The sequence below is a fragment of the Plectropomus leopardus genome, chromosome 1, assembly GCF_008729295.1.
Source record: "Plectropomus leopardus isolate mb chromosome 1, YSFRI_Pleo_2.0, whole genome shotgun sequence".
NCBI lineage: Eukaryota > Metazoa > Chordata > Actinopteri > Perciformes > Serranidae > Plectropomus > Plectropomus leopardus.
In genome coordinates this window covers 24,890,904-24,918,676 of record NC_056463.1, presented here as the reverse complement: position 1 = coordinate 24,918,676, position 27,773 = coordinate 24,890,904, and the positions used below count along the sequence as shown (strand labels likewise).

At 41.4% G+C, this 27,773-nt stretch overlaps 1 protein-coding gene across 4 annotated transcripts; it reads left to right on the top strand.

The window, feature by feature from the left end:
* The first annotated feature begins 195 nt into the window (after positions 1–195).
* On the top strand, positions 196–27,773 carry ahctf1 (AT hook containing transcription factor 1). 4 transcript variants are annotated; one of them, XM_042507461.1, is made up of 40 exons: positions 196–395; positions 2,921–3,047; positions 3,755–3,905; positions 4,069–4,171; positions 4,774–4,954; positions 5,076–5,283; positions 6,078–6,194; positions 7,012–7,096; positions 7,243–7,393; positions 7,734–7,866; positions 8,803–8,984; positions 9,198–9,259; positions 9,515–9,643; positions 9,830–9,920; positions 10,594–10,683; positions 11,191–11,331; positions 11,590–11,694; positions 12,042–12,138; positions 12,569–12,692; positions 12,816–12,872; positions 12,996–13,142; positions 13,358–13,548; positions 13,741–13,885; positions 14,024–14,155; positions 14,802–14,949; positions 15,112–15,262; positions 15,385–15,486; positions 16,763–16,907; positions 17,083–17,298; positions 17,502–18,207; positions 18,756–18,926; positions 19,898–19,994; positions 20,474–20,595; positions 20,699–21,036; positions 21,151–23,127; positions 23,452–23,716; positions 24,971–25,144; positions 25,221–25,318; positions 26,220–26,302; positions 26,954–27,773. In XM_042507461.1, exons 2-40 carry the CDS (start codon positions 2,927–2,929, stop codon positions 27,150–27,152), a joined length of 7,935 nt encoding a protein of 2,644 aa, XP_042363395.1. In that variant the 5' UTR covers positions 196–395; positions 2,921–2,926; the 3' UTR covers positions 27,153–27,773. The 4 variants fall into 4 exon arrangements, with proteins under 4 accessions (XP_042363395.1, XP_042363484.1, XP_042363243.1 ...); XM_042507550.1 differs by having other exon boundaries at positions 15,382–15,486; positions 23,482–23,716; XM_042507309.1 differs by having other exon boundaries at positions 15,382–15,486.

The following is a 27,773-nucleotide window of genomic DNA, read 5'->3' as shown; positions in this document are numbered from 1 at the left end:
TGTGATAATATAAAAAGTACACCAGTACACTAGCCATTTATACAACAGCAGTCCCTTATGAACAGGCTTTTTAGCTCCAAAATAAGTTTTACGCCCAAACAGTAGGGGGCAGCAGTACACCGTGACTGTGCCTTGTTTGTCAGGATTAATGCCGACGAAGAAGAAGTGCACTGAGCACTTTCCAATGGTAGGAAATGGCGCTCTGCGCTGCAGGAACCTGAAGTCAGAGGAAGCATCTCCTACTTGTCAGTCAGTTGAAGCGCCCACGGGGCTCTACGCATGAGTCGTACTTTGAAAAGAAGCGGATTATGACAGAGGAGAAAGGGGATCGGGAGATTCGTCGAGCAAAACAAAACACCCGTGGCTGTGATAAAGCCGTCAACATCCTCGGACAGGTAGTGAACCGTTAACGGTGTTAGCAGCTAGCGGCTCGTCGCATCACGTTTTCCAGCGCTGCTGAACGATAGCCGACAAGGCTAGCTTACTGAACACACCTACAGTGGCTAAATTCCCTGAAAAGATTCACAGTAAGAACTCAATTTGTCGTTCACGAAGTCCGGATGTGCCGTGATGTTGCCAGTAGCTACAAGCTAGATTTGTAATGCTAGTTTATGTTACACCAAAGCACGTTTACACTGTTCCGGCTACAGCTAAACCAACACTACTGAATTGCCCGTAACGCTACCTAGCTACATTTATAAATTCAAGTAAAGACAAGAGTCGTCGCCTGCTGGCTCTAGTGAAGTAATAACATTGTTTGTAAGCCCTAAAGTGGATCACAGAACTAACGTTGATTTGCTAGCATTGACGCAAGCAGTCGCTATACGTTAGCGAAAGTAGCAGTGTACCTAATGCTATACTAGCTAGCCGCCCTGACTAAACTGGCTTTAGATGTTCACCAGTGTTGTAGTCAGTCGATTTGTTGTATCACACACCAAACAAATTAACTTGAGACATAGCGTGAAATAACTTATACCATGTGTGCATATAGTTAGGTCAGATGGCTCAACTTCAACGGTGATCTGTGACGAACTGTAATCCTGCGTGACCTTGCAAGCTAATTGTATAGCCTGCTAATGTACTAAGAAAAGTGTGTAAAGCAGCCACTAGCCTGTATTCTCCTCTAACGTCAGATAATATTCGCATTGTTTTTGCTATGTCATCACAGCACTGTTCATTACATAGCAAGAAAGCGATCGATGGTTTGTTTACATTTTGTCAAGCTAACACAAGGCTAACAACTGCAGCTGATGAAGCTAATCTGTGCTCCGCAGTTGCTAAAAACCGAGCTAACATTAGCAAGTGAATTGGTGTGTTTAAACATCTATAAAGTCTCAATATTGTTTCATTATTTTGGCAATTACATTAAAAAGTTGCTCTGGTAAGTAACAAGTTGCGTGATTTGCACATTTTATGGGTTGTCACATGCCAATGTTGACACACGTGAGTGCTCGATGTATTTGCTAAAGCCAGATTTGCTTTCTTTAAACGGGTTGACGGTTATTGTGAAGCCTTTGCTGTCAATAGTCTAACAGTGTGGCGGCGCTTTTAAGTGGATTAATAGGTCATCGTCATAGTATGTCTACATGTTCAGCCTCACGCTGTGGCATGTAGCTGCGCATTGACAGGCTTGTTGCGCGGGAGTTCACTTGAATCCTCTGTGTTTTGCATTGTGGTCACAGAGGGCAGTATTGTGTCCTACTTTGCACACTGTGAAACTGACAGGCAAATTTCCATTGAAGTCGAGTTGGCCTTGAAAACACCAGTGTGTATGTACCATACTGCTGGAGATTATGTTATCTTGTTGGAGCACTAGTGCAGTAAGAAGGCTGAGAGACAGCAATAAACATTTAACCACAGACTTGGGTCAGATGTGGCAATAACATAAGAATAAACAGAATTCAACGCAGGGTAAAAGAGTAAGACAAATAAAAGAGTTAAGGCATGTAAGCAAATGTATTTTTAAAACATGCTTTTCAGAATGTTCGGATTTTGTGAACTTTATTGGCACAGACGAGGGTTTAAAAATAGGCAACTTCAGGGTGTATTCAGACTAATGTTAAACTCTTTATCAGGACTCACTGTCAGAACTCGCATCTGCAAAAACAGATGTGCAGCATTATGTCTTGTGTTGTTGATTAAAAAGCAAACCCAGTCGCAGCACCAGCTGTCAGCAAGTTTGCTGACAGCATGTTTCCTGACAACTGGGGGTACAACTGTGGTGTGAAAGAAAGACCTCTTTTGTACTGAATAACCCAGCTGAGCAGATAATGACTGAAGTGCATCCATGGAGTAGGGGAGCTCAGATATAGTTTTTTAACCAGTTGCCATCAAAGTTGGAAAATAACTTTTTTTTTTCACTGCCACTTTGACTTGTGGATTTCCAAATTTATTAACCACTCAGTAGATAACCATTGTTTTCATGCCCAGGGAGTAAAGCAAATCTACCAACCACTTGCATATACCTGCGTTTGGCTGGTGCTTATTTCCAACCCTGGTTTTGTCATTGTACTTTCACTTATTGATAAACTTATCCAGGACAGGGTGAAATTGACAAAATCAAAAGTGTAGAAACTCACACTTGCAGTATTTAGAACAACTTAATTGCAACACCAAGTCATATCAGTTTGTTGTCTTCACCGGGATCATTATGGATGAAGTCCACAAGCCGAAATGCATCAGTCTTGCATTAAAGTTGTTTCTACACCTTTGATTTATCTCCCTTCTTAATGCATCTTGGAAGTAGGTAAAGTTATTCCAGAAACCCTTATCCTGCTTCTGACATTGACAAAATAAAACTTTGTCCTCACAACTTAATCAGCAAGTTTACAGTATTTTTCAGGGACGTGTGAGTGAAGGTTAAATTGACTAACTGCTGTTTCTAACAGATGCATATCCTGTGTTGTTCTTGTTTATACAGTGAACAATGCATGACCTGACTGCCCAAGTCACCAGCAGCCTGCTGCCTTTCCCACGCGTCACTGTAGATGCTTTGGGTGAGGATGAGATCACCCTCGACTCTGTGCTGCATGGGAGGTTCACAGTTGGTAAGCCTGTTTTTTACTGATGAATAATCTATAAATGTTCTTCTCTCCATCCGTAGTTGCAATGAAAAATAGAAAGTTAAAAACATATTGCCACTACTCTCTTAATGACCAAAATAAATACACTAAAGTATTTCTAACAGGTGGGGAGCACTTATTCATTATTCATCATTTTTCTTTAAAGGTGTAGTTTGTCATTAAAAACTGTATTTGTACTTTAAAAAAAAAAAAAAAAAATTTTATTTATTTTGTGGAAAAAAATGAAAATGGAAACAGTTATTTGTTATTTCACCCATCCACTATTTATTAGGATGTTATTTTTTCCCACCCATCCTGCTTCATCCAAATATTACCAACGTTGCCCGTAGATCTAACTGCAATTCACACATCACTAATAATTTTAGTAATAATAGTTTTTTGTTAAAGCTGCTGTAATGGTACAATTTTCCATCCATCTGTCTATTTAACGTAGCTGGTAAAAGTTATTGTAAAAACTTGCTGGAACAGAATGAGCCAATCAAGGATGTAAATACTGCCACTGCAGAATCAAAGGTGTTTAGATTTAAGTTTGAGCTTAAGAGCAGCTTATTAAACTGGCTGCAGGTCACTTGTTAGCTCCTGAGCTGTTTACTTCTAAAAATGGAGCCTCGCCTGATGATAATCCTGGATCATAACCCCCCAACCTTTCATATCCTTCTGTGTGTGTGAAGGCCGCAGCGGGCTGGCCTGGCTGGCCTGCGGCCCTCATCTGGAGGTTGTCCATGCAGTGACGGGAGAGCGGCTGTCTGCCTACTGCTTCAGTAGTGGAGGCGAACACCCACCCAGTGTCCTCGCTGCCAGGGACTTCAGCTGGCTCAAACGGTCAGAGCTTTCTTTCAACATCTATCTTGTTACCACTCGTTGATGCTGATTGTAATCAATGGAAACAATGTACTACTAACTGTTATGAAACATATTTATTGATATCAGTGACGGTGCAGAGGAAATATGACATATTAACTCCTTTACTGTTTTACATTACCAGGTCTGGATTACTGGTTGGCTTGGAGGAAACAGAGGGCAGTGTGCTGTGTCTTTATGACTTGGGACTGTCCAGGGTGGTCAAAGCTGTGGTTATACCAGGCAGGGTGAGTAGGAGGTGCAACAGGGTCTCCTCGTCTCTTACCGAGTAAAGATGCTATTGTGCTTTGAATCTGAACGCTAAAATCGCCAAGTGGCAAATTACTGGTTTAAGGCAGCATTTCTAACATTGTTTGAGTGATTAAAATTTACAAAATGTTTGAGCAGTCTGAGGAAACAGAAGATGTTTCTCAAGTGGAATAATCAACATAACAACCCCTGCAAGCAATGTGCTCTAGAAACATCTCAGCAAATGTTAAAGCCTTTACAATGAAGACAGAAAAAGAAACACAGCTCATGGAAATGTGTAGGCACCCTGTCAATACACAGTGACCCCTCTTGGCAGAAATTTCCACCTGCAAACATTTCTTTATGTCAGCTTTATATACTTGCTATTGTCATTCTTCCTTAAAGAACAATTTGTAGTTTTTTGGTCATCTTACATTAACAGATTTTTGTGTTTTTGTGTTGACAGAATAAAAATTCTGCTTTGCAAAAGTCAATTTTGTGTTGTGTTGCTGAAGTGGCACAAAAACAACCTCATCGTTATAATCAAAACGTCAACATTGTCTGACATTCTTTTCTCCTTTCCACCCTTTCTGTTCTTCAGATCACAGCGATTGAGCCGTTAGTTAGTTACGGCGGAGCAAGCACTTCGACCCAGCATCTTCACCAGAGTCTGCGCTGGTTCTTTGGCATTGCCGCTGTAGTAACGGATCTTGGTCATGTTCTGCTTGTCGATCTGTGTCTCGACGACCTGTCCTGCAGCCAAAGTGAACTGGAGGCTTCAGGTGAGGAGCTTGTGTGACAACGTGGATTTTTTTCGATCGTCTGTCCCTTTTAAAACAGATTTCCATCTCAGTGGACATCCTGATGAAATAGAGGTTTAATAAAAATGCTCTCTGTTTGCAGACCTGCAGGTAGTGACCAAATCTCCTGCAGAGATCCCCAGGCTGAGAGAAGTTAGCACGAGGCAGGGCAGACATCTTTGTCTCCAGCTGAATGGGCCCAGTGGAGTCGGAGCCACAGCGCTTCAGTATATCCCCAGAACCAACCAGCTGGCAGTGGGATTTTTAGACGGATACTTACAGCTGTGGAATATGAAGTCTCTAAAGAAGGAGTGAGTGTTTCTTCTGACTTGTATTTGTCGTGAAAGGTGTATCTACCTAGATAATTGGGCGTAACTCCTGGATAGTTCATCCCCTGAAATAAGGCCATGCTGCATTATTGCATTACTGGGGTATGTCCTTATAAGTATTCTCAAAGTGGCAGTTTTGGGTTTAAGTTCTTTCTCTGCCAATAAAAAGAAGCAGATCAATTACCAAAATATGATCCGCAAGCAACAGCCATGGGGTTTCCAGCTTCACAGAGCCGATTAAAGTCACTTTATCTGGTCTAATTTTGTCTAAAGAAGGAGTGAGACCAATTATTATTGCTTCATTATTACAGTGTTTGCAGCATTTCAGTGGCTGCACACTCAAAGTCCCACCTTTTGCTCCACTTTTTCGGATGGGAATGAACAAATGTGTATCTCAGTCCTGCACGGCTGCTTCCCAGATTTAGTGTTGATAGAGTCAAAAATAAGAAAAATCAGATGATTTTGCTGTTTTTCATATTATGCATATTGGTAAAAAAAAAATCTCCTTTTGAGAGGCACTGTCTTTACAAAATCACTTTGAGCATTAATTACAGTGACACCATGTGGCTAATTGGGGTCATATTTTTCGGGAAGCATTTGCCCGTCATTTCTAGTTATTGGACCAAATTTGTAGCTCATTCCAGCTCATAGCAATTTGAGCCACAGCAGCTAACAACAAATAACAATAACAAACCAGCACAAACTCAATAACCCGTCAGTGTTTGACACTGGTCATCGTGTAGAAATAAATTTCCTTTGATGTGTTTCATTTACAGATACCACTCACAGTTAGAGGGTGGCAGGGTGCCTGTGCATGCCTTCACCTTCCAGGAGCCAGAAAATGACCCCAGGAACTGTTGCTACCTCTGGGCTGTCCAGTCTTCTCAGGACCTGTAAGTCTTACATGGAGCTCAAGTTTATCATGTTCATTGTTTTGAATATGAAGAAGCAAAACTCTCATTCATGTCTTCCATCGGTCTGTAAAAATGAAGCGTGCTCCTGTGGTTTACTCCCCATAATTTAAGAAATCAGCATCCACTGCAGCAGTGGCTGTAATAAACTTAAACCTTTGTGTTTTTAACAAAGTTAAACCATGACTTTGTGAGCACAGGAAAAAACTACAGCTCCTAAAAAACCCACAAGAATGGCGGTTCAGGGACTTTTGTCATACTTTGTCCATCTTAATAAAATTCACCATAAGTGTCTTCTATTGTTTTGTTTTTAAACTTTCTAGTTTTGATATCTGCTGTCTAAAAACTTGTACAGTATACAGTCCTCTCTGTCCTGCTGTTGTCACATGTATGTCTGAGCTAACTGCTGACCTGCCTGTTTAATGCAGCAATAACCTTTAATCTTGTGAACACCCTGGGGCTTATGGAAAATTGTGTTCTTTAAAGGCTGCAAAAGTTTGCTTTTGGAATAATTACCATCCCTCTCTAAGCCTATGAAGCGAGCCACACAACATGCTGTTGTGAGAGGCTCTGTTGTAAAGCTGTAATAGTGTTGTCACAGTTATCGATGGGATTATGGAATGAGGTTTTCTTGCTTCTGGGCCAGGACAGGGAGGTTCTGGTTAGACTTCGTCTCTATAAGCAAATGATTCTGCAGATTGACTTTATTTGTGTTCCAAGTACTCCATCCCAGCAAAGTGTGTGCTTTCTTTTTTGCCAAGTTCTTATTTTTCCTCTGCCTCCTCTTCCTCCTACGCAGCGAGGGAGATATTGTCAGCCTCCGCCTGCTTCAGCTGGCCTTCAGTGAAAGGAAGTGTCTCGCTTCTGGAAAGATCCTCTATGAGGTCTGTTGTGCATAATACAATCACACTAATATAGTTTCTTGATCCACTTTAAAAGTGAAGCATCAGTCAGTTTATCGGTTCCAGCAAACGCACTGTATATAGTTCCTAGGTTTACTCACTTAACACTTTCACTTTCTGTCACTCAGGGTCTGGAGTACTGCGAGGAACGATACAGTCAGGAGTTAAGTGGAACAGCTTTCCCTCTCAGGACGCAGGCCACCGACACCCGCCTGCTGAGCTGCCAGACCATCGAGAAGTTCCGACCTCATCCCGACAGAGATGACAGCATGAACGAAGGTTAGCATGTTCCCGCTGAAACTACCTGTGGAAGATATGAGTATGTAGGGAGATAATATGTGGGGATTTTAGGCATGTCTGACTAGGTTTGAATGCTTTGAGCTTATACATAGTCAGCATTGTCATCATAGAAAAATGTGTCCTCAGTAAAACTGTGTCTACAACTACTATCCACTGCATGAGAGGAAATGGTCCTACTCTTTCTCTCCCTTTTTTTGCGTACTGTATCTGCTTCTCAGTTGTCTTACCTGCATTTATGTTCTGTATCACTTCCACAATCACCCATACCTTTCTCCCCTCCTCTCTCTCACTCCCTCCGCCATCACCTCCCTTTTTTTAGTTGCATCTCCAGACACCAGTGTTTCTATCTTCAGCTGGCAAGTCAAGGCCTACGGTCAGGGATCTCCATCTACCTACATCGGGGTTTTTGACATCAACCGTTGGTACCACGCACAGATGCCAGACTCTCTGAGGTAACATGAAGACTGATTTTATGACTACTTTAGAGGTTTCTTGAGTTCTTAGTTATGATATGTTTTAAAGAAATGATCAACTTATCAACTTATGTCAAAAGCTACAAACAATTAAAGGTTGGAATATCTTTGAAGATTTTGTAAAAGCCTTTTTGTGTTTTTTCAAAAAGGTTTGAAATAATATTCTTATATAAATTTGTTTAAAAAATTGACTCTTGACTCTACTACTAGAATTTCTAACTCCGATACAATACCCTGAAAAATATCAATATTCAGTACTATTTTCTATACCATGTGGAAATATTGAGGACTTTTTTTTTACAGAAACACAAGGCAATAGCATGACAGTGATGAAAGCCGTTTCTTGGTTAGTAGCAGAGAGCAGCAGAATGACTGTCGTAAACATGAACAGTAAGAGAGGGAGAAAGCGCAGCTGGTGTAATGATACTGCTGGAAATGAGTATTTAATATTTTCCAAATATTCGGAATCCATATATATATATATATGTATATATTTATCAATAAATCTATTTTTGAGTACTTGAGACTCTTCCCTCACCTTGGCCTGTCAGCAATGTGCCTCAAGATAAAAAGGGGTTAAAGAACTTCAGCTACCAATGAAACCATTTCAGAAGTGAAAGGTTTAACTTTGGCGATTAAAATATTTTCGATTAAACGTTACCCAGGTTCTGTACAGAGTTGAATAAAAATTTTTACTCAGATGTATTTTCAATTAAACTAAAGACAAGAACAAAGCAGGTGTGATATGAAAGGTTCAGAATGATGTTTGTTTGATATTTATTTGTGATTTTATAAAACAGCAGTGATGCGGGTGATTAAGGGCGTACTATCCCCTTATTTCAACAAGTTTATTGTAAAATTAGTTTGATTTCACTGTGAAACTGTAATTTACTTTTGCTTTTGTGTTGTTGTTAGATCGGGAGAGTGTCTGCAAAATTGTCCCTACCTGGCAGTTTGGTCTCTGGACCCCGCGGTGAAGATGGTGTCTCAACACGTCCTCCTGGATGTGGTGGTGCATGAGCGCAGCCTGAGCAGGGGCCTTCCCTACACCTGTCCCCCACCTGAACAGTACTTCAACCCCACCACATATAACTTTGGTAGGTGTGGACACAACATGTACCACAATATTTTATAAGATAATAAGGAAAGATGATAAAAAGTCATTTATCGACAAGGTCATTTTTTCCATGTCTTATCCCTGTGTACTTGTGTTGTCTGTTTGTAATGCGCAGGAATTAACTTGTGACATCATGCCCAGGTTTGTAGTCAAAACAGAATTTAGTCATGTTGATGTGCCTTTCATTTTCCAGATGCTACCTGCTTGTTCAACTCTGGGATCGTGCACTTAACCTGCTCAGGGTATCAGAAAGAGGCAAGTGTCCTGTGTTAAATTTATGGCATTAGATCAATGTTATAGGAAGTGAATATGCCACTTTTTAAAATTTTTATATTTTAGTTTACATAGCCTTTTCCTTCTGTGTTCTTGTGCTTTAATTAGCATAAGATGATATTATATTTATTGCTAAGGCAGCACAATACCTGACATTCACATAGGATTTAAAAATATAAAGACGGTTTGACTTGAAAATAGGCTTCTTTAACACCTCATCATTGTCATCAACTCCAGACCCTGAGCTTCTTGAAAAAAGCTGCTCCTTGTTCCAGTGACGTCATCTCCACAAGCTACTCTCGCTGCCTCATGTCTGGCCTCCTCTCATCTCGCCTGGCTGACACTCAGGCCTCCAGCCTCTCTCAGGTACACACACATATACTGAGCTGACATTTCGGTTTCCAGAACCACTTGTTCACACAAAGCCACCACCCTTGATGTTTTTGCACTCTTCTTTATGTTCACGTTACCCAAACATATACAGAGTTTAATAAAAAGTTTACTCAGAAGTTTTGATAGTATTTGCTTCTGTAACTTGATGTCGGCCTTTAGGAGGAGCAGCTGGATGCCATCTTGTCCACAGCAGTAGAGACCAGCTCCTTGGGACTGATCACTGGCTGTATCAAGCAGTGGACTGCAGAAGGTGAGGAGTCGTACTTGTGCAACCGTCAAATTGTTTCTCAAATTAATCATCAAAATCCATAGTATCCATGTCGGCAAGTTTGTGGTGAAGATGTTCACTCAGTGTTTCTTTTTGGCTTCATCTCACACATACATGCTCATCTTTACACAGAGATAAATGCCAATACTTTAAGCTCTGGCCCCACAAGCCACGAAACCCCTCAAAATGGTAGCACAAGTACATTTTTGATGGCTCAAATATAAACTGATGTAAAAACAATAGCCCACAGAAGAGTTAATTTAACTCAACCTAAAACAGCCTTTCTTGTCGGCGACACTCCAGAAAATGAAAAGACATTAACAGAATGAGAATATCTTGGTAAACATTAAGTATATTCTCTCATACTCTCTTAGTTCACAGCCAATTGTTTCTTTACATAGTTATTATCATCTGTAGTTGGTAGGCACATAATAAAAACATCATTAAAATGTTGAGGAAATAAATGATTATATTTGTTTTGCTAGCCCCATTAAAAAAAAATCATTAAAAGATGCAAAGTTGAAATAAATAAAATCCAAATTTTATCTGAGTTAGCCTCTGTTTCTCATGTATTGTATTTATTTTATGTAAAGCACTTTCTATCTGCGTAAATACAGTGAACTCTAATGCTTGTAATTCTGTCCCTCTTAAACAGAACAGCCAGGCTCTGCATTGAACCTGCGCTACATCCTGGATTGGGCCTGGAACAAAGTGGTCCAGACCAAGGAGGAGCTCGATGGCATCTGTATGTTTTATTTGTTGATCGATTGATTTTTAATCAAAAGATATTCTGAATTATATAGAATGCTTTTTAAGTTGGATATTGCAAATGCATTTTTGCAGTCTGAACAGTATCACACATGCTAAAGCTTTCTAACATTGAGCAAAGTTTAATTTTTGAAATGATCTTATTACATCTTAACATGTGCTTTCAGTTGTCATAAACTGAACATCTGACGAACCTTATATGTAGGTGCTATGCGACCACTCACTCAATCCAGTGATGCATTTTGATATATTAGATCAGACGTGTTTGCACAGCCTGTTTGTAAGGTAAATTAACCCTTCAGGTTGATGAAAACTCAGACTTTTACAGTGCATTATTATTTTACCTTGGCAAGGATAGGGAATGCTTGCCTTGTCCATTTGTAGGTATTGTTAATTTATTATTTAAGCAATATAAATCCCCATGCCCATTGCAATTTTGTTTATACATTTCCGTTTTATACATGTTCCTCTTTTTGTCCCCCAGGTGCTCCGCTGTTTGACAGCTCATCCAACTTCACAGACCCTCAGACCATGCAGCTGCTGCAGCACAGCCAGAGACTGCTCGGAAACCTCAGCACCATCTTCCACTGTCTGCTCAGTGAAGCTCAGGAGCTCACACAAAAAGGTGCAGCATCCACACACACACAATCACATGTACAAGTGTTGTGTTTCCCTTTAATGTATGTGAGAGTAGTTTCAATCCACATCTGTGATAAACTGCAATGAAACACACTCAGTAGTTTTTTCCGGGTTTAGTAAAGCGTTGATTTCAATATGAATGATGTGTTTATGTCCTCTGATCGGCCATATTTTAGCAGCCGAGAAGCTTTTGTGTTTTTGTTCTCAGTCATTCGTACTTACTGAAAGGTTTTGTGTTGTGTAGGTCTGGTGGGTCTGATGAACAAGAACATGGTGTCCAGTCTCATCTCCAAGTACGCTCAGGTGGTGCTCTGGTTCTGTCGCACCGGTCTGCTGCCTGAAGGATCAGGTAAAGCGCTGCTAGCATAAACATTATATGTGAAAGTGTTTCTTAGAGTCAGTGAGTAAACAAGGTGGGAGGAGGTTGAATGTCTTTAGGTCACTGACAAACTAGAGGCATTGTGCAACATGGAGTCGGGGAAATATCTTAAATTATAAAATTCTAAACATATTCATTAAAAGGAGCAGAAATCTGTCCGTTTCTTGAGTTTGTCATTTTTATTATTTATACTTTTTAACAGATAATCATTGAAGCATACAGTTTGTTAAGGAGTTTGTCAACCTTTTGAACATCACTCTTTTCACTTTTAACTTTTTCTCTTTCTCTCTACCGATTTTAACTGTCCTCCCCAACAGATGACGACGCTCTCCAGATCTCCAGGCCTTTCTATACTCACTCAGTCATCAGCAACTATTATACTATACGCAGAGAGGAGCTCGCCAGGCTGGCTAAGTAAATAGTCTTTTATTCTTTTATTTTATTTTTAAGGATTAAAAGATTTGATTCTTTAGGATGTCGGTTTTTAACGAGTCTGGTTATACATTTGACTGGCAGAAAGTTCACTTTTGACTTAGATAGTTTTCTTATAATACAAACTTTATGAATTGTATTTTGTCTCCTTTTGTGTCTCTGTCTGCAACTTTGTGTTTTCACCATTGACTCTCTTAGTCAGGTCTCCCCAAAAGAGATTCTTAATATCAGTGGGGCCAACCTGGTTAAATAAAGGTTAAATAGATAAAAATAAATGAATTAATTCATCAATTCATATTTATATTCCAAATCTAGGACTGTATCTAACCAATTTCACATCTTATATCTCAGTGACTTTTTAATCACGATGATGGTCTCAGTTGATGTAATGCTGTGCTGTTGTCTTTCTTAGGGGGAAGTGGTGTGCAGACTGCCTGATGATTGATGGTCTGGTTGGCCAGTGTGGTGAGCGTTTGACCAATCTCTGGAAGAGGGATGAGGGCGGGACAGGGCAATACCCGCCACCTTCATTGCATGTAAGCATTAAATTAATTTTATTTTAATATAGTTATTTTTTTGTACCACTAATTTATGTTAGATGTTTACATTGTTGGCTCTTACAACTTGTAAAAATCTGACTTTACACCTTTGATCCACAGGCCTTGTTGGACATTTATCTACTAGACAACATTGATGAAGCTGCCAAACATGCAATTGTATCCTTTGATTAATCATGCGCAATTGTCCAGTTACTTTGGCTGAGTTGTAAATCCTAAATTCTCCTAATGATGGACTACATTATGTGTGCTGCATGTATGAGCCTTGACCTGTTGTCCCAGGTGATTTACCTGTTGCTGGATGTCATGTACTCCTTCCCTAATAAGGAGGGAGCATCAGTGGAGTCTTTCCCCACAGCTTTTGCCATCCCTATTGGACTGGTGAAACTAGTGCAAGGCCTCTGGCTGCTGGACCACCATGACCACCAGGTACACAATGACACCACCAGAAACATTAATGATGTTTTAAGTAGTGAATCTGGATACATAGAAGCTGTGCAAGGCGGAAGAGTGTCATTGTATTTAAAGGGAAATGGACCATCATATTTGCATATGAAAAACATTGGTTAGAGCATCATTCAACATTACAATCTTTTCTGACTCCTATTTATGATTCTGTCCTTTTTCTTCTTTGTCCTCATCAGAGTTCATTTGAGTTGCTCCTGCATCCAGCTGCCTCTCAGTGTCAGTTTGAGTGGCAGCACGAGCGTGTCCTTCAAGCACTGATGTGTCAGGGCCAACACTCGGTGGCACTACGATACTTCCACGTTACAAAGCCCCCAATTTCCTCCACCTCCCAGGCCAAGCTCTGCCTGTCTGTACTGCTTTACAACAGGTAAGAGCAAAGGAAAGGGACAGTGTGTGAAAATAAATGCTCAGTTAAACATGACACCAATGTTGAGGTTTTACTGGATGATTATTCAGGTCTGTTTATTTCCTTTTCCAGACTATTGTTATTAGATCGACCTTTAAAAATCCGCTTTTGGTTACCACTATAAACCATGCTCTTGTTGTTTTTCTTTTCTAGGTGTCTCATAGAGGCGTGGTCTTTACTCCGGCAGCACTCTAGTCGCCTCAATATGAATGAGCTGCTGGGTTTCCTGTATGAGAGCTGCCAGGAGCTGGGCCTCATCAAGGAGCTCCTCAAACTGCCCCTCGGAATCAATGAGCAGGTAGAAGAGAGACGAGTGAAACTGCATTTTTTAAAACCCTGCTGCTTAATTATTTTGATCGTAGATTAATATTTCCCAGTGTTTTGGGGTTCTAAAGTTGATGCCTAAACCCTTTTGATTCTTGCCTTTGTGTTTCAGGAATGTTTGGAGAAGTTTCTCCAGGGCACAGGGGGTCTCCAGAACAGAGAACTGCTGATGGTTCATTACCTTCAGCAGGCCAACTACATTCCTGCCCTGCAGCTCAACCACGGCCTCAAGATGAACCTGGTGGTAAGTTTGACATTCACATGCAAAGTGTTGCGCTAATTATCACGGCGTTAGTGGGCATGTATATGCCTCTTTTTTTTTGGCTTTTATTACCTTTATTTGACAGAATAGTTTTAAGTATGAAAAGGGGTGAGAGGGGAGGGTGACACGCAGCAAAGGGCTGAGGCCGGAATCAAACCCACGGCCGCTGCGGCAAGGACACAACCTCTGTACATAGGGTGCTGCTCTACTGAGCCACCAGGCGCCCTGTGTGTGCATCTTTTTTAATGATGGGTATTGGTTAGATTTCAGTGAACTTTGACTGTGAATCAAAATGAATAAGGCCAATAGTGTTGCTTTTACACATAGACTTTTTAAAGGACATAGGTACCATGACGTCACATTTGTTTGTGGACGGCCACGTTTCGTTTTATTTTTTTGGAGCCAACAGTGAAAAGGTGGATCAGACGTATAGACTGTGAGACGACTGAAGACAGCTTGTCACTCTAGGTGCCCATGCGTAACTTTGAGCCTTGATAAAATGTAAACCACTGAGATTTTTTTTAAAAGTGCTGTAGAAAAAAAATTTAAATTTGTGTTACCATTCAACTTTACAGAGAGAGGATACCACAAGATTTACAACCACCTTCTCTTGCTTCTTTGTTCTTAGAACGAGCGAGACCCAAAGCTTAAAGAACGATCCAACATCAGGAACTCAATATTGGATCAGTACGGCAGAGTTTTGCCCAGAGTCCAGAGGAAACTGGCAATGGAGAGAGCAAAGCCCTACCAGCATCCCTCCACCATCCACAGAGAAGGTAAGCAGATGCTCCACTAGAATTCATGACTGTTGAAATTAACCCCAATGGTAATGTGTGTGTTGCTTCAGTATCTGTTATTTTATTGTTAATGTAATCTAAATAACATCTTCAAACATTATTAATCAAATATAAATAACATATTTACACTCTGTGCTCCAGTTTCGAGGCCACAGCCACTGTCAACCATCAGCAAGCGCTCCACCAATGAGAAGGTGATGTCGAGGGCCGGCTTCATCAACAACGTACTCACCAAGATTGAAGAGGTGTGGTTAGGCAAAGGAGCTACACCACAGTCCTCCCCAGCCAGGAGGTCAGCATAAAATACCAAAATTGCTTGTCATGGGTGATTATTTTTATACATTTTTATTTGATTTTTTATTTTAAACCTTTATTTTATTTTATTTTATTTTATTTCCATTTTATTTGTAGCAGCCCCAGGGCAGCAGATGTTCAGAGCCCCAAGCCATCCACCATGGCCCTTCCCGACCCCTTCCTGGGAACTCCTATCACCATGACCTCCAAACGAAAGTCAAGGTACTCACACAAGAGCTCCATCTTCGCCCGAGTGAAGCGTACCTCGCATATTTGTTTTAACATAACAGGAAACACTAGTTCAGTGAATATTTTTGTTCCTCGGACAAGGGGCACCTTATTCAGTGTTTGTGAACGTGGACTTCTTTTTACTAGAACCAGACAGCAGAATACCAGTTGTTAGATCCTTTATTAAGTAAATATTGTGCAATGATTAAATTTAGTTGAGCATCAGGGCAAGGCACCTCTCAAAGGACATTATTTGAATTTTTTATTATTTGCTATACTGTTACATTTCCAGACACCTCACAGTTGTTAAGTAACGTAATGAAAATTGGAATTTTTCGACCCATACATTAAACTGACCTAAAGTGGATGAAATATTTTAACTTGGAAAACTATGTATGTCAGTCTTGTAAGAGCAGTTTTATAATTGCTCCATTTGATTACAATTACAGATTTGGCCGAACGGCATTATGTTTTCAGGCTATCTGTCCCATTCTTGTGAACGTGATATCTCAGGAACACCTTGAGGGAGTTTCCTCAAATTTGGCAAAAACGTCCCCTTGGACTCAAAGATGATGTGGTTAGATTTTGGTGGTCAGAGGTCTTAGGCCGCTCATAAAACATGCTTTTGGCCAGAGCTCAATAAATTATATGCTAATTATGACAAAATTTCACACAAATGTTTAAAAGAATAAATTTATGAAGTGATCACATTTAATATTCACAAGGTCAAAGGTCAGCTTCACTGTGACATAATGTTCAACCAAAACACCTTTCTGGTGATTATTCAATATTATACAGTATCTTAAGATCAGAGGGTGAGACAGGTCAGATACTGGATTGTTGACACTGATCTTGGGTCTCCGCCTTGAAACTGTGGTTATTGTATAGATCGCCTGTGCTGCCGAGTTTAACAAGTGTGGGTAAAATTGAGGTTTAAGAATTTTTAGCTTTTTTGCAGAAGTGTCCGTTGTTTAAGCATTGTCAGCTGTCATGGTTACATATGAGTCTGCACAGTCATGGATATGCATTGTAACTATAACTTGACTGGTTTGCGGAGGCATACAACAATGAGGCTGTTATTCTGGTTCAGAATTCAGATAGTTACAATAATAATACTACATCTTAGTATTGTGTTAAGTTATTGGTTTCATACCGTGAACTCTCAACAAATACTTGATTAGTGATATTTATAGTTCAAAAAGTACATGTATGCACAACAGAGAGAGAGAGTCATGGATAGTTTGCATTCCTTCTCTTTATTGTGAACCAGGCTGCTGGACTTGGTGGTTCACCCCTCCTGTCAGACCCCTCGTCCTCTTCTCAGCCCTCCCAGACCACCCAGCTCCTGGGTTTCTCCAAAGAGCATCAGCAAGGTCCCTGAACTCAGTCTACTGCAAACTCCACAGGTTGTCAAGGTGAGTACACATTTGACTCTCAGACTTTTACCATGTGGGAATATCCAAAGTCAAATATGTCCAAGTCAATTTTTTTATGTATATCATTCATAAATGTTGTTTAAGCATTTTTTTTGATAGTTGGCTAATTGTCAGAATTTTGTTACTTACACTTTTCATGTTTTTGTTTTCTCAGCGAGCTCGGGCTTTGGCTGCTTCTGGTCCTGTGTTCTCAGCCTTCACTCCCCAGTCTATCCTTCGCAGCAGCCTGAGGCCCACACCAGTCGCAACCCCGTCTGCTTCTCCAGGACGCTCCATCACCCCCCCAATCCGCAGCAAAGAGAGCCGGATCACCTTTATTGAAGAGGCAGAATCTCCTGAACCAGAGAAGAGCATCCGATGGACCAATGGGGTAAGATCAGGCACAAGATAATAGTTGTGTGTTGAATGAGAAGTTGCCTCACATCCAAACAAAAAGAAAATCTCTTGAATTTGTGCTTAGTGGTATATATCAGCGCGCTTCTTATCAGATATCATCTTCGTTTGTTTGTGAGGTTTGTTTTGTCTTGTCTTTAAAATAAAATGTGTCTTCTATGGAACTGTTTTCCTCTCTAGATGGCAGCAGACAGTGAGATTAACCTGCTGACCAGAGGCTCCACAATATCCAAGGCTACACACAAGACCTGGTCCTCACAGCCCGAGGAGGAGGAGGAGGAGGAGGAGGGCGGAGATGAGGAAGTGGAACAGCCTCTTGTGAAGTTCTTGCCTCCAGAAGGAGGTATTCCCTCCCCACACCTGAGATGCTTTGAGAACGAGTCCTCCTCAATTCATGAAGTCACTGCAGAAACCAGACCATCAGATTCAGCACCAGCACGACTTAACCTGAGCCTTGACACCAGCCAGGCGTCTGTCCGTTCAACAGACACCACTCTGGAGTATTATGATGCACCTCTTCCTGATCTCTCAGAGGGTCAGGAAGGAGAGGAGGAGCATAAAGCCACAGAGGAAGAAGAGGACGTAGTGACGATAAACATCAAAGGCCCAAATGAAAATCAAGAACCAGCGCCGTCACCAACCACTGAGCAAACCCCTCTCCCGACATCAGAGGATGTAGAGGAGGAGGAAGAGGAGGTGAAGGGTGACGAGGAGCTTAACGACGATGAAGCGGCTGAAGAGGTGATGGAGATTGGTCTTGAAGAGGAGGCTGAAAACAAGGAAGAAGTTCAGTCGAAAGAGGAGGATGAACAGGATGTTGAGTCAAGTAGCGAACGTGAAGATGCTGCAACTCTTCACCAAGAGGAAATGTCTAGTCATAATCAAGGTAATTTATTTGCAGAACTTGTTCTATTTGTTCCTTTGCGGGGCGGCACGGTGGCGTCGTGGTCCCGTGTTACAATGGTGTACGGTCCATTGGCGGGGGCCCTTCTGTGCGGAGTTTGCATGTTCTCCCCGTGTCTGCGTGGGTTCTCTCCGGGGTCTCCGGCTTGCTCCCACAGTCCAAAGACATGCAGCTCAGGTTGATTGGTGACTCTAAATTGCCCTTAGTTGTGACTGTGAGTGTGTATGGTTGTTTGTCTATACGTGTCAGCCCTGTGATAGTCTGGCGACCTGTCCAGGGTGTACCCCGCCTTCTGCCTGATGACAGCGGGGATTGGCTCCAGCCCCCCCACGACCCTTGTGAGGAAAATGAATGAATGAATGTTCCCTTGTGAGTTTTTATTACAGGTTGGCAGCCCAAAATACAAAGACGCACCTTGCTCTGATATTTAAATTTTTAATAAAATTAATTTAATAAAAGGTGTTGAATGCATGCGTTTCTGCCACACATCTTTAAAACATTGTTTGATACTTTTTTTTTTTTGCTACTAGTTTGTAACCAGGTAACAGAGAGGACGGACTCTGGCGCTGAGGTAGAATCTCCGGATCAACCAGCAGAACAGGATATCCAGACAGAGGCCATTGAATCCACAGAGTTCACTGAGTATCTGAAATCATCTGAAGCCACAAACGAACCAGAAGAGGAGCTGGAGCAATCAACAGGTTCGTCCTTAAATGATGCATTTTTACAGTGAAAATGTTTCAAGATATTGCCACCTCATATTAAGGAAGAATAAAGTAATTCATATACAACCCAGTTGATCAAACTTCATTTGTAATGCTTAAAACTTGGTCCAGTTCAAAGTGTTTCACAGATGATTGACAAGCCAATAATAAGGCATACCATATGTATACTGTAAAAACACAAAAGACAAAAACAATGCAAAAAATTATGAAAATTTGAGAAAATCAAAAGCTGTGTTAACAGTAATAGTAGTAAAGCTGAATGAAATAAAACTAAGATTAAAGAACTAAATAAAATGGATTAAAAAGACAAAAAAAAGACTAAAACAAGAACATTACCCAACCAAGCCAAGGTTATAATGACATCATACTGAGGTTTTTCTCCTGTTTCATTGACAGATCTGACAGACACCTCAAGAATATTTCTAGGATTAAAGGTCTGATGTCGCAGCAGGACCTTGAAAAACTTGTCCATGCATTTATCTTTAGTCGAGTTGACTACTGTAACAGTATCTTCTCTGGTCTGCCTAAAAAGTCCATCAGACAATTGCAGCTGATCCAGAACGCTGCTGCTCGAGTCCTTACTAAGACCAAGAGAGCGGACCACATCACTCCAGTTCTGAGGTCTCTACACTGGCTCCCTGTCTCTCAGAGAATAGACTTAAAATTCTCTTGCTAGCATATAAAGCACTGAATGGTTTAGGCCCAAAATACATCAAAGACCTTCTAGTCCAGTATGAACCATCAAGACCGCTCAGGTCATCTGGTGCAGGTCTGCTCTGTGTTCCAAAAGTCAGAACTAAACATGTTCCGTATATCTGGAACAAACTACCAGAAAATATCAGGTCTGCTGAGAGTCTGTTGTTGTATTTCAATGTTCTGTGTGAAGCACCTTGAATTGCCTTGTTGCTGAAATGTGCTATACAAATAAACTTGCCTTGCCTTGACAGAGTTTGTGCAGAGACATCTGTTTGGCAGCGATCTGTCTCCTCCGCTCACCCGCTCAGGAATTCATGACACATCACAAATGCAGACATCCTTCAACAGGTCTGTACGCTTTTCTGTTTTACAAAAAGATGAAAGAAATGTCTTTTGTTTTAACACCAAATGTTTAAATAAAAAAGCATGAAAAACATTCAGTGTATCATTAGATAAGAATAAAAACCAGTCAAATCCAACACTAAATCATTGTAGTTTGCTCTAGTGGTTGAAACGTTTGTATAGACTTGCAGGGTTTTATCTTCCTTTCACCAGCATTAGAACCTAGATCTTGTTTTTGTTCCTGAGCTATGAACAAACTCAAGGGATGGGAATTATTATTTGTTAGCTGAAAATATTATTAAGGGCATATTCTATATTTAAACAACCCCTCTAGGTCACTTTTTCAACAAGTTTATATCACTTTAAATGTGGGGATTTAATTTGAAAATGTGAAAATGTTGTGAAACACTGTGCTTTACTGGCTCTCTTAGCTGTTTACTGTGTAGTTTTTCACAGTTTGAAGGTTTCATTCTCCTTTCTCTCAGTGAGTCACCAGGTGCGGCTGAAGCGGAGGTGCAGGCAGCTGCTGAGGCTCCTCCGGTGTTCACCACCCAAAAATCGACTGCCTCTGTGACGTCCTCCGAGCCAACTGGCACAGACTCCCACTGTGAGGAAGACTGAACACATGTGCACATTAACACTGGTTAAACTGTTACTGTACTGCTTTACTAAATTTCTCACACACCTGCACTTTTCTCCTTTGTTTTCAGCCGTCGTGAGTGTGAACGATAGTGAAGAGCTCTCCAGCCCTCTGTCCGAGGAAGACGACGACGACGACGACGACGACGAAGAAGAAGAAGAGGAGGAGGAGGAGGAGGAGGAGGAGTCGTCTGATCAAGCTGAGGAAGAGGAGGGGGAGGAAGAAGTTGATGAGGAGGACTCTGGTAGTGAGGTGGAGATCATTGAGGAGGTCCAGGGTAATGGGAGGCTGCCGCCCCTCCAACCCAGTTCAGTTTTTGTACAACAAGGACACACCCACTTCCTGCCGAGTCTGTCAGAGCAAGAGGCTGCAGAGTTCTCTCTGATCACGCCCGGCGCAGAAATAAAGGTAACAGAGTTGTGGTAGACATTTTAATCATTTTCTGACATTTTGTAGACTAAATAATAAACCACTTCATCAAAATCAGCAAATCATTCCTCCTGTGTGTTTGCTCTGTTACAGATGATGGAGGATGACATGGAGGGCGATGTGGTGATGGTGAGACTCGGGGCAGATGAAGCAGGGATGGTGGCAGATGAGGATGAAGGAGCATCATACATGGAGCTCAAACCCTCCACCACTCTCCTGGTCCCCCTGGAGCTCGTGGAGGGGCAGGACGGCCTGGTCCATACATCTCAGCTGGGTCTTCCTGAGCTGCAGCACACCATTGCGCCAGACGACCCGAGATCTGAAACTCAAAGCAGCTTCTCTCTGATGTTAGATTTGGACGAGGATGCTGAGAAAGAGGCAGGCACCCTGCCTGTGGAGAATGATGTCCAGTCCTCAGACCAGCCCGCCCTGTCTCCCACAGTGGAGGCTGTTGATGAAATTGAGGCCAAACCTGAGGTTATTGTTTTGGGCTCAGACAATCAGGATGCTCCTCCGTCTGGAGAAGTGACTGAAGAGGAGCAAAGGGAGGAGATGGACACCTTGGATGGAATTGAGGTAGATGAACAGTCAGAACCTCCTTACGTACAAAAGGAAAACACTGAGGAAAAGCAGCCGGATGATACTAAAGAACAAATCAATGCAGAGTTAGTGATGTTGGTTGAAGACCATGAACCTGACGGTCCCCCAGCCTCTGAACCAAGTCCAGTGGAGGACGTCCCTGTAGTAATGTTAGTTGAAGATCGTGAGCTTGAAAGTGTTTCTGCTATTGAACCAAGTCCAGAAAGAGAACTCCTCACAGCTGTGGATGAAAAAGACTCTCCTGCAGAGAAAGATGCTACTGGGGAGGAGCTGGGAGAGGAGGAGGAGGACGAACCAACACCTGCTGAAGATGAGGAAGAACCTGAAGAGAATGGGCCTGTTAAGATGTATGAGGACCTAACTCCCAGCGCAGAGACAGAGTCTGTTCTGGACGAGAAGCAGCACGAAGACGAAGACAAAGACTTAGTAGAGACAGAGTCTGTTCTGGAGGAGAAGCAGCACGAAGACAAGGACATAGTAGAGACAGAGACTGTTGTGGAGGAGAAGCAGCATGAAGACAAGGACATAGTAGAGACAGAGACTGTTGTGGAGGAGAAGCAGGAGGACCACAAAGCCTCAGAAGAGGATGACAGGGAAGACATTAAAATAGAGACAGAAACCAAAAAGAGAACAAGGGGACGGCCGAGAAAAAATAAAGATGTTGAGGAAGAGAAACCTGCGAAGCTCGAGGAACAGGCTGTGCCAGGGACTCCCACTTCTCAAAGGAAAAAGAAAGCTCCTGCTACTCCAACAAGGAGAACCACGAGAGGGAGGACAGTTACTTTTATTTCTCCTCTTCTGGAGGAAGCAGAGGAGCCGGAGGAAGAGGAGGCAGAAACAAGCACTCTGGTCCGTGCCTCGCCTGGTCGTACACCTCGAAAAAGTAGACAGATCAAAGAAACTAAAGCGCGAGCCAGCACACCTCGAAGAAGTACTCGCAACGCTCAGCCAGAGCCTCCAAAAGATGAGACTGAGGAGGAGGACGCCGTGGATAACGACACCACAGAGGCATCAACCTCCAAGGCCTCTTCTCCAGCCAGACGGCGAGGTTCCCAGAGGGCTGCCTCAACAAGGACCAGCCGGAGGACCCAAAGACAAAGTGAGGAGGTGTCTGCAGAGGTTGAAATCAAAGATGAGGAGGAACAAGAGGATGACGTCACAGATGCAAAAGTTTCTCGACAACGAAGCTCCAAAACTCTCACGCCGGCTAAACAGGGGACCACTCAGGTAAACACTCCAAGGAGGTCCAGCAGAAGGAACACGAGTAGCAGCGCGGCAGCGTCAACAGCGTTAGAGGTCTTGGAGGAAGAGAAAGAACAGGTAGAGGTTGTTGCATCCCCAGGCAGACGCAACTCCAGGAAAACTAAGACGGAGGTATCTGAGAAGGAAGAGGAAGAAAGCAAAAATCTTTCCAGTCCCAGCAGGGCGACTCGGCAGTCTAACCGGATTACCCTAAATGTTTATCCACAAGTAAGTAATTAATCTCTTTCTTTTTTGCAAGTTGTTGATGTGAAAACCATCAGATATATAAGAAAATGTTTTCTGCCAGTTGCATACCAAGAATGTAAAGCTTCATCTTTTTCGCCGTCCTCTAATGTTTACAGATATCGAGACATTTTAGTTTGATGTTAAACCATCAATTCATTTAGATTTTTATCGAAATATTTGAGACACAGCTTTCCATAAAAGTTTCACCTCATATCATTTTTCAGTTTCACCCTTCCTGTCCATTTTAAATTATGAATTGCAACTCGATCCAATCAGTCCATCTTCAATGACATTTTACACTCCCAGGTGAAACTGGTTCCTGTATCACTTCCTCAGAGTGCCAGGAAGATGAAAGGAGAGACGATAACTGAAAAAAGTGAACTTCTACTTGAGTCTGAACTCAACGGCAAGGCTGGTCGTACAAACTCCCGCCGACCAGTTAGAAGCAAACTCTGGGATCATCCTGAGGAGGACCTTCCCTTACTGGACTCACCGCTGGAGGTGGATTCTGAAACCCCTGTTGCAGATGCCCTCATTAAGAGACTTCAGGATGAAGAAGAGAAGCCAGAAGGTATGTATGAGGCCAAAGAGAACAGAACTGCATTTTTCTGCAGGAAATCTGTTATAGAATATAAAAGCCTAAACGTATGGACATAACTTGTCACCTTTTGGCAAATAATATTTTATTATTATTATTATTATTATATGACAATATGTTGAGCTTAATTGGGACTGTTAAGTAGCCTGAGAGGGTTGGATTGTTGTGATTAAGTGAACTCTAGCCATCACAGTTTGGATGTAAGCTAATGTAACCTGTGTTTTTTCCATGGTTTATCCAGCGTTAATGATTTTAGCGCTCTGAGACTACTCATTTAAAATTACAGATTCAACTATTTTGCCAACGATTACAAGATAACTTGAGCTTCTCAGTCGAGTGCCAACTAACAACGTTAACATTAGCCCCTGATGGTTACATTTTCTTTATACTAAGATAAAATTAGCAAGGCTAATACTGTTGTTTTGTTGTTAATAGAGTTGTTTTGAAACATGATACACATTAATGAGACAACAGAGTAGCCATTTAGCTAAATTGGACCAATGTTATGTATTATGTAGTTTCAAGAGAAAGCTTGTAGCCAGCAGCCTAATAATGTCGCTTTAAGGAATACACCCCATAAAAAACCATCCGTAAATCAATGAGTCATGCCATGTTACCTTGAAAATATTTTATTTTGTTAATTTTTTTTACATGCCTCCATGGAAAACGGCTAACATATTGGTTTATTGATAAATGTCTCACAAACTTTCTCAACTTTTGCAGTATAAAAAGTGTTATTTATCCAGCTGTTGAATCGAATCCATGACCGCTGCAGTGAGAACGTAGCCTTTGTACATGGGGCGCCCACTCTACCAACTGAGCTACTGGGCGCCCCCTCACTTTAGGTTTTAAATAACAAGGTTTCTAGCAGTAGGTCTAGCAGTAAGTGGCAGCCCTACGTAAATTCAACACTTGTAAGCAGAAGATAACGTTATCTAGCAGCAAGAAAGGGCAAAGCCTCTCTTCCTCCAGGCAGCTCCCTCCATGTCCACAGCTTACTGTATCAAAGAGCAGTGTTAAAGTAAGGAACGCTCACTCAATAGCCAAATCTAGGGACCAAAACGTCCCCAGAATATATGCACACTGAAAAAAAACTGCAAGAAAAAACAGCTGCTTGACTTGAAATCTCAGTCAACTGAGGGGTCTCTGACTGATGAGTTTGCATGGCTGAAAAAGATGCCTAAATCTATAAATATAAAACTAAAAGAAACGCTTATGCGATTACAGGAGTAGTTGTCACAAAGATGGTGAGAACCAGCAAGAGGAGTACGAAGTCGTCAGTGGAGCAGGTTCACTCGCTAATTTCTGTAAACGACAGCATGATCCCCGAACCTGAAGAGGAAGAGTCAAGTCTAGGCGAGCATTCATACATCTACTCCCCCTCACGAAGAAGAACCAGAGGTGAGCTGTTGAATCATTTACCCGTATGTCGATCTGTTCATCCATGATGGTTTTAACCCTGTGTTGTGTGTGTCAGCTGAAAGAGCAGAGTTTCCAGGCCCAAGTGAAGAGTCTGCAGCACCCGTCACTCGCAGCAGAAGGAAAGTCGTCAAAGATGCCTCTGTTGCTCCTCATGTAAGTGTTCCTGCTCATGATGTTCATACTTTTTATGTGGAGGACTCTGGATTTTATTTTTAACCTGAATTTGAGTGTGTTGGTCAGTTCCTCGAACATGTAATCTCATGAGGTCATTGTTAATCCGGGACTTTAACAGATAGGTTTTTTTTTTTTGTTTTTCCCTTAAAAACAAGCCACAGTTATGAAATTCCTGGAAAAGTTGTAAAATTAGAAAAACTGTTTTCTAGGCCTGGAAATGTTTTTGAGTCAACAGAATGTTATGGAAAAGTTATGAATATATATTCTTGTTGTTCCACAAAAATTCCCAAAACATGTCTAATATGTGAAATTAGTTGAGTCTGAAATCTAGTTCTGCACTGGTTGACCGTTGTTTGGATCTTGAGTTTTCTATCCACCAAAAAAGAGCTGCAGCCTTTGCGTTTTGCAACGTATTCATTTGTGTCAGTCTGGTATACTGGCCTGTGCAACAAGTTGGAGGCGGCGAACATCTACCACAAGAGTAAAGACAGCAAACGATAGCAGTTTGCTTATCCACAATGCTCTGGAAGTGTGCGTTTACAGATCTACTCATTTCAAACTATTGGAATTACATAATGGAAATGAGGTGAAATATTAAGGAAAAGTTTTGAAAATTATTCTGTAAAAATGTGTGGGAGCCCTGTAAAAAAGAAAAGGTTTTAAAAAATGCAAGGATTTTAGGTTAAAACCAATTATTACTAAGACTAGCTTAATGTGTGCAGTAAGCAATCACAGTTCAGTTTTGCACTTACTTAGTTTTCACACCATTGATTGCTTTAGTTAGTGCATTTTGACTTAAACACTTCATTTGTTGTCATGTAGCTTTCTACTGGTATAAGTAGCATTTTTTAAGTTTTTTAACATTGCTTTTTTTTTCCAGGATGAAGTTGCATCAGAAGAAGATCTGATGGAGAAAGCAGCAGGAGCTTCGAAGACCAGAAAAGCAGGCAAATCAACAGCCAAGTAAGATCCTGTTGTCCTCCTGGACCCCTAACGCCAGGTTCACACTGCTTACAGAAGCATAATAATATTCTGTTGGCACCATTGTCAAACAACTGGGCTTTTTACACGGGACACGCAGCTCCACGCAGATGTTGCAGATTACGGCTCGTGATCACCCTTATATATGAGTATATATGTAACTTTAGGCCTCAATATAATGTAAACAGGTGCGTTATAAAGAATAAAATCTTCAGTCTCAAACGTTTTTTGTACCAGGCAGTAAACATCTTTATTTCTGCTGTTAAGTTGTAAAGTTTGCTATTTTAACACGGGCTTCATGAGGATTGAGCTCGGCTTCATTTTTCAGCCTCAGAGGTTGCCGCTTGCAACTGACATCTCGTGCTTAGACGTCAAGTGTGAAACTGAGGATTTGACAAAGAACTGCTTTGTTTTAGTTTTTTCTAGTTTTAAGAGTTTTAGTATCGATATGCATAGTGTGATCTGTTTGGGCTGAGAAATCATTCAAATCAGATTCATTGGCATGAATTTTGACATTATACTGATGCCAAAGCAAAATAACAGATTATTTAATTATCACATTTTGCACAAAAAAGTCAGATAAGAAAAATCACATCATGTTCATGTTTTTGTCTTGTTTTTCTTCACCTTCAGATCCAAAGCCGTTTTGGAGCCGCCTCCTATAGCAGAGGCGGACCTGATCTCGCCTCTGCCCAGCCCAGCAAATCCACACCCACGAGCTCTGAAGAGGACTAAAGAGGGAGAGGCCCCGGCCTCGAGCATGAACCTTAGACGCAAACGCATCATGGATACCGTTTACACAAAACCTGTCACGCGAAGAAAGAAACTTTAATGAGGTTGGTGGTGGTTTTAACCAGTGAACTTCAGACTATCGGACGATCTGAACTAACTCGGTCAGGAGCTGTCCACTCATGACGGTTCTATTTCCTCAAATGCCTCACGCTGCTGCGGCCGTCTTTGTATATTTCCCTGTCGGACAATAAAATCAAAGCAATGTAGGCATGAAAATATATTTTTGGGACAAAACACACTGGTGGATAGCAGTGTGAGAGAGGCATATATTTTTGGAGTTTACACTTCCTGCTCGTACTAACTTGATTTCTCTTGATCACGGATCTGTTTCCATTTTGTGTTGGACGTTTTGCAACGCTCCTCGTAATCCGCTTTATTCTCTGGACAAAGAATGGCACAAGGGAAAGCAATCAATGTGGGCTTTTTAGAAGCTCCCGTTAATAAAACCAGAGAGACTGAACTCAACCTTTTATCACATTCTCTTTTATTATTATTATTTTTTTTTTTGTTTTTGTTTTTGTGGTTTACTTTTAAGATTTTTGAGGCCTGCTGTTTTTTCTTTTTAAGAAGAAAAGCAACCAACCTGGTGGAGACTAAATATTTCTACTGATAGATTTGTATATAGTCTTTTGCTATGTTCCAAATAAAATTAATAAATAAA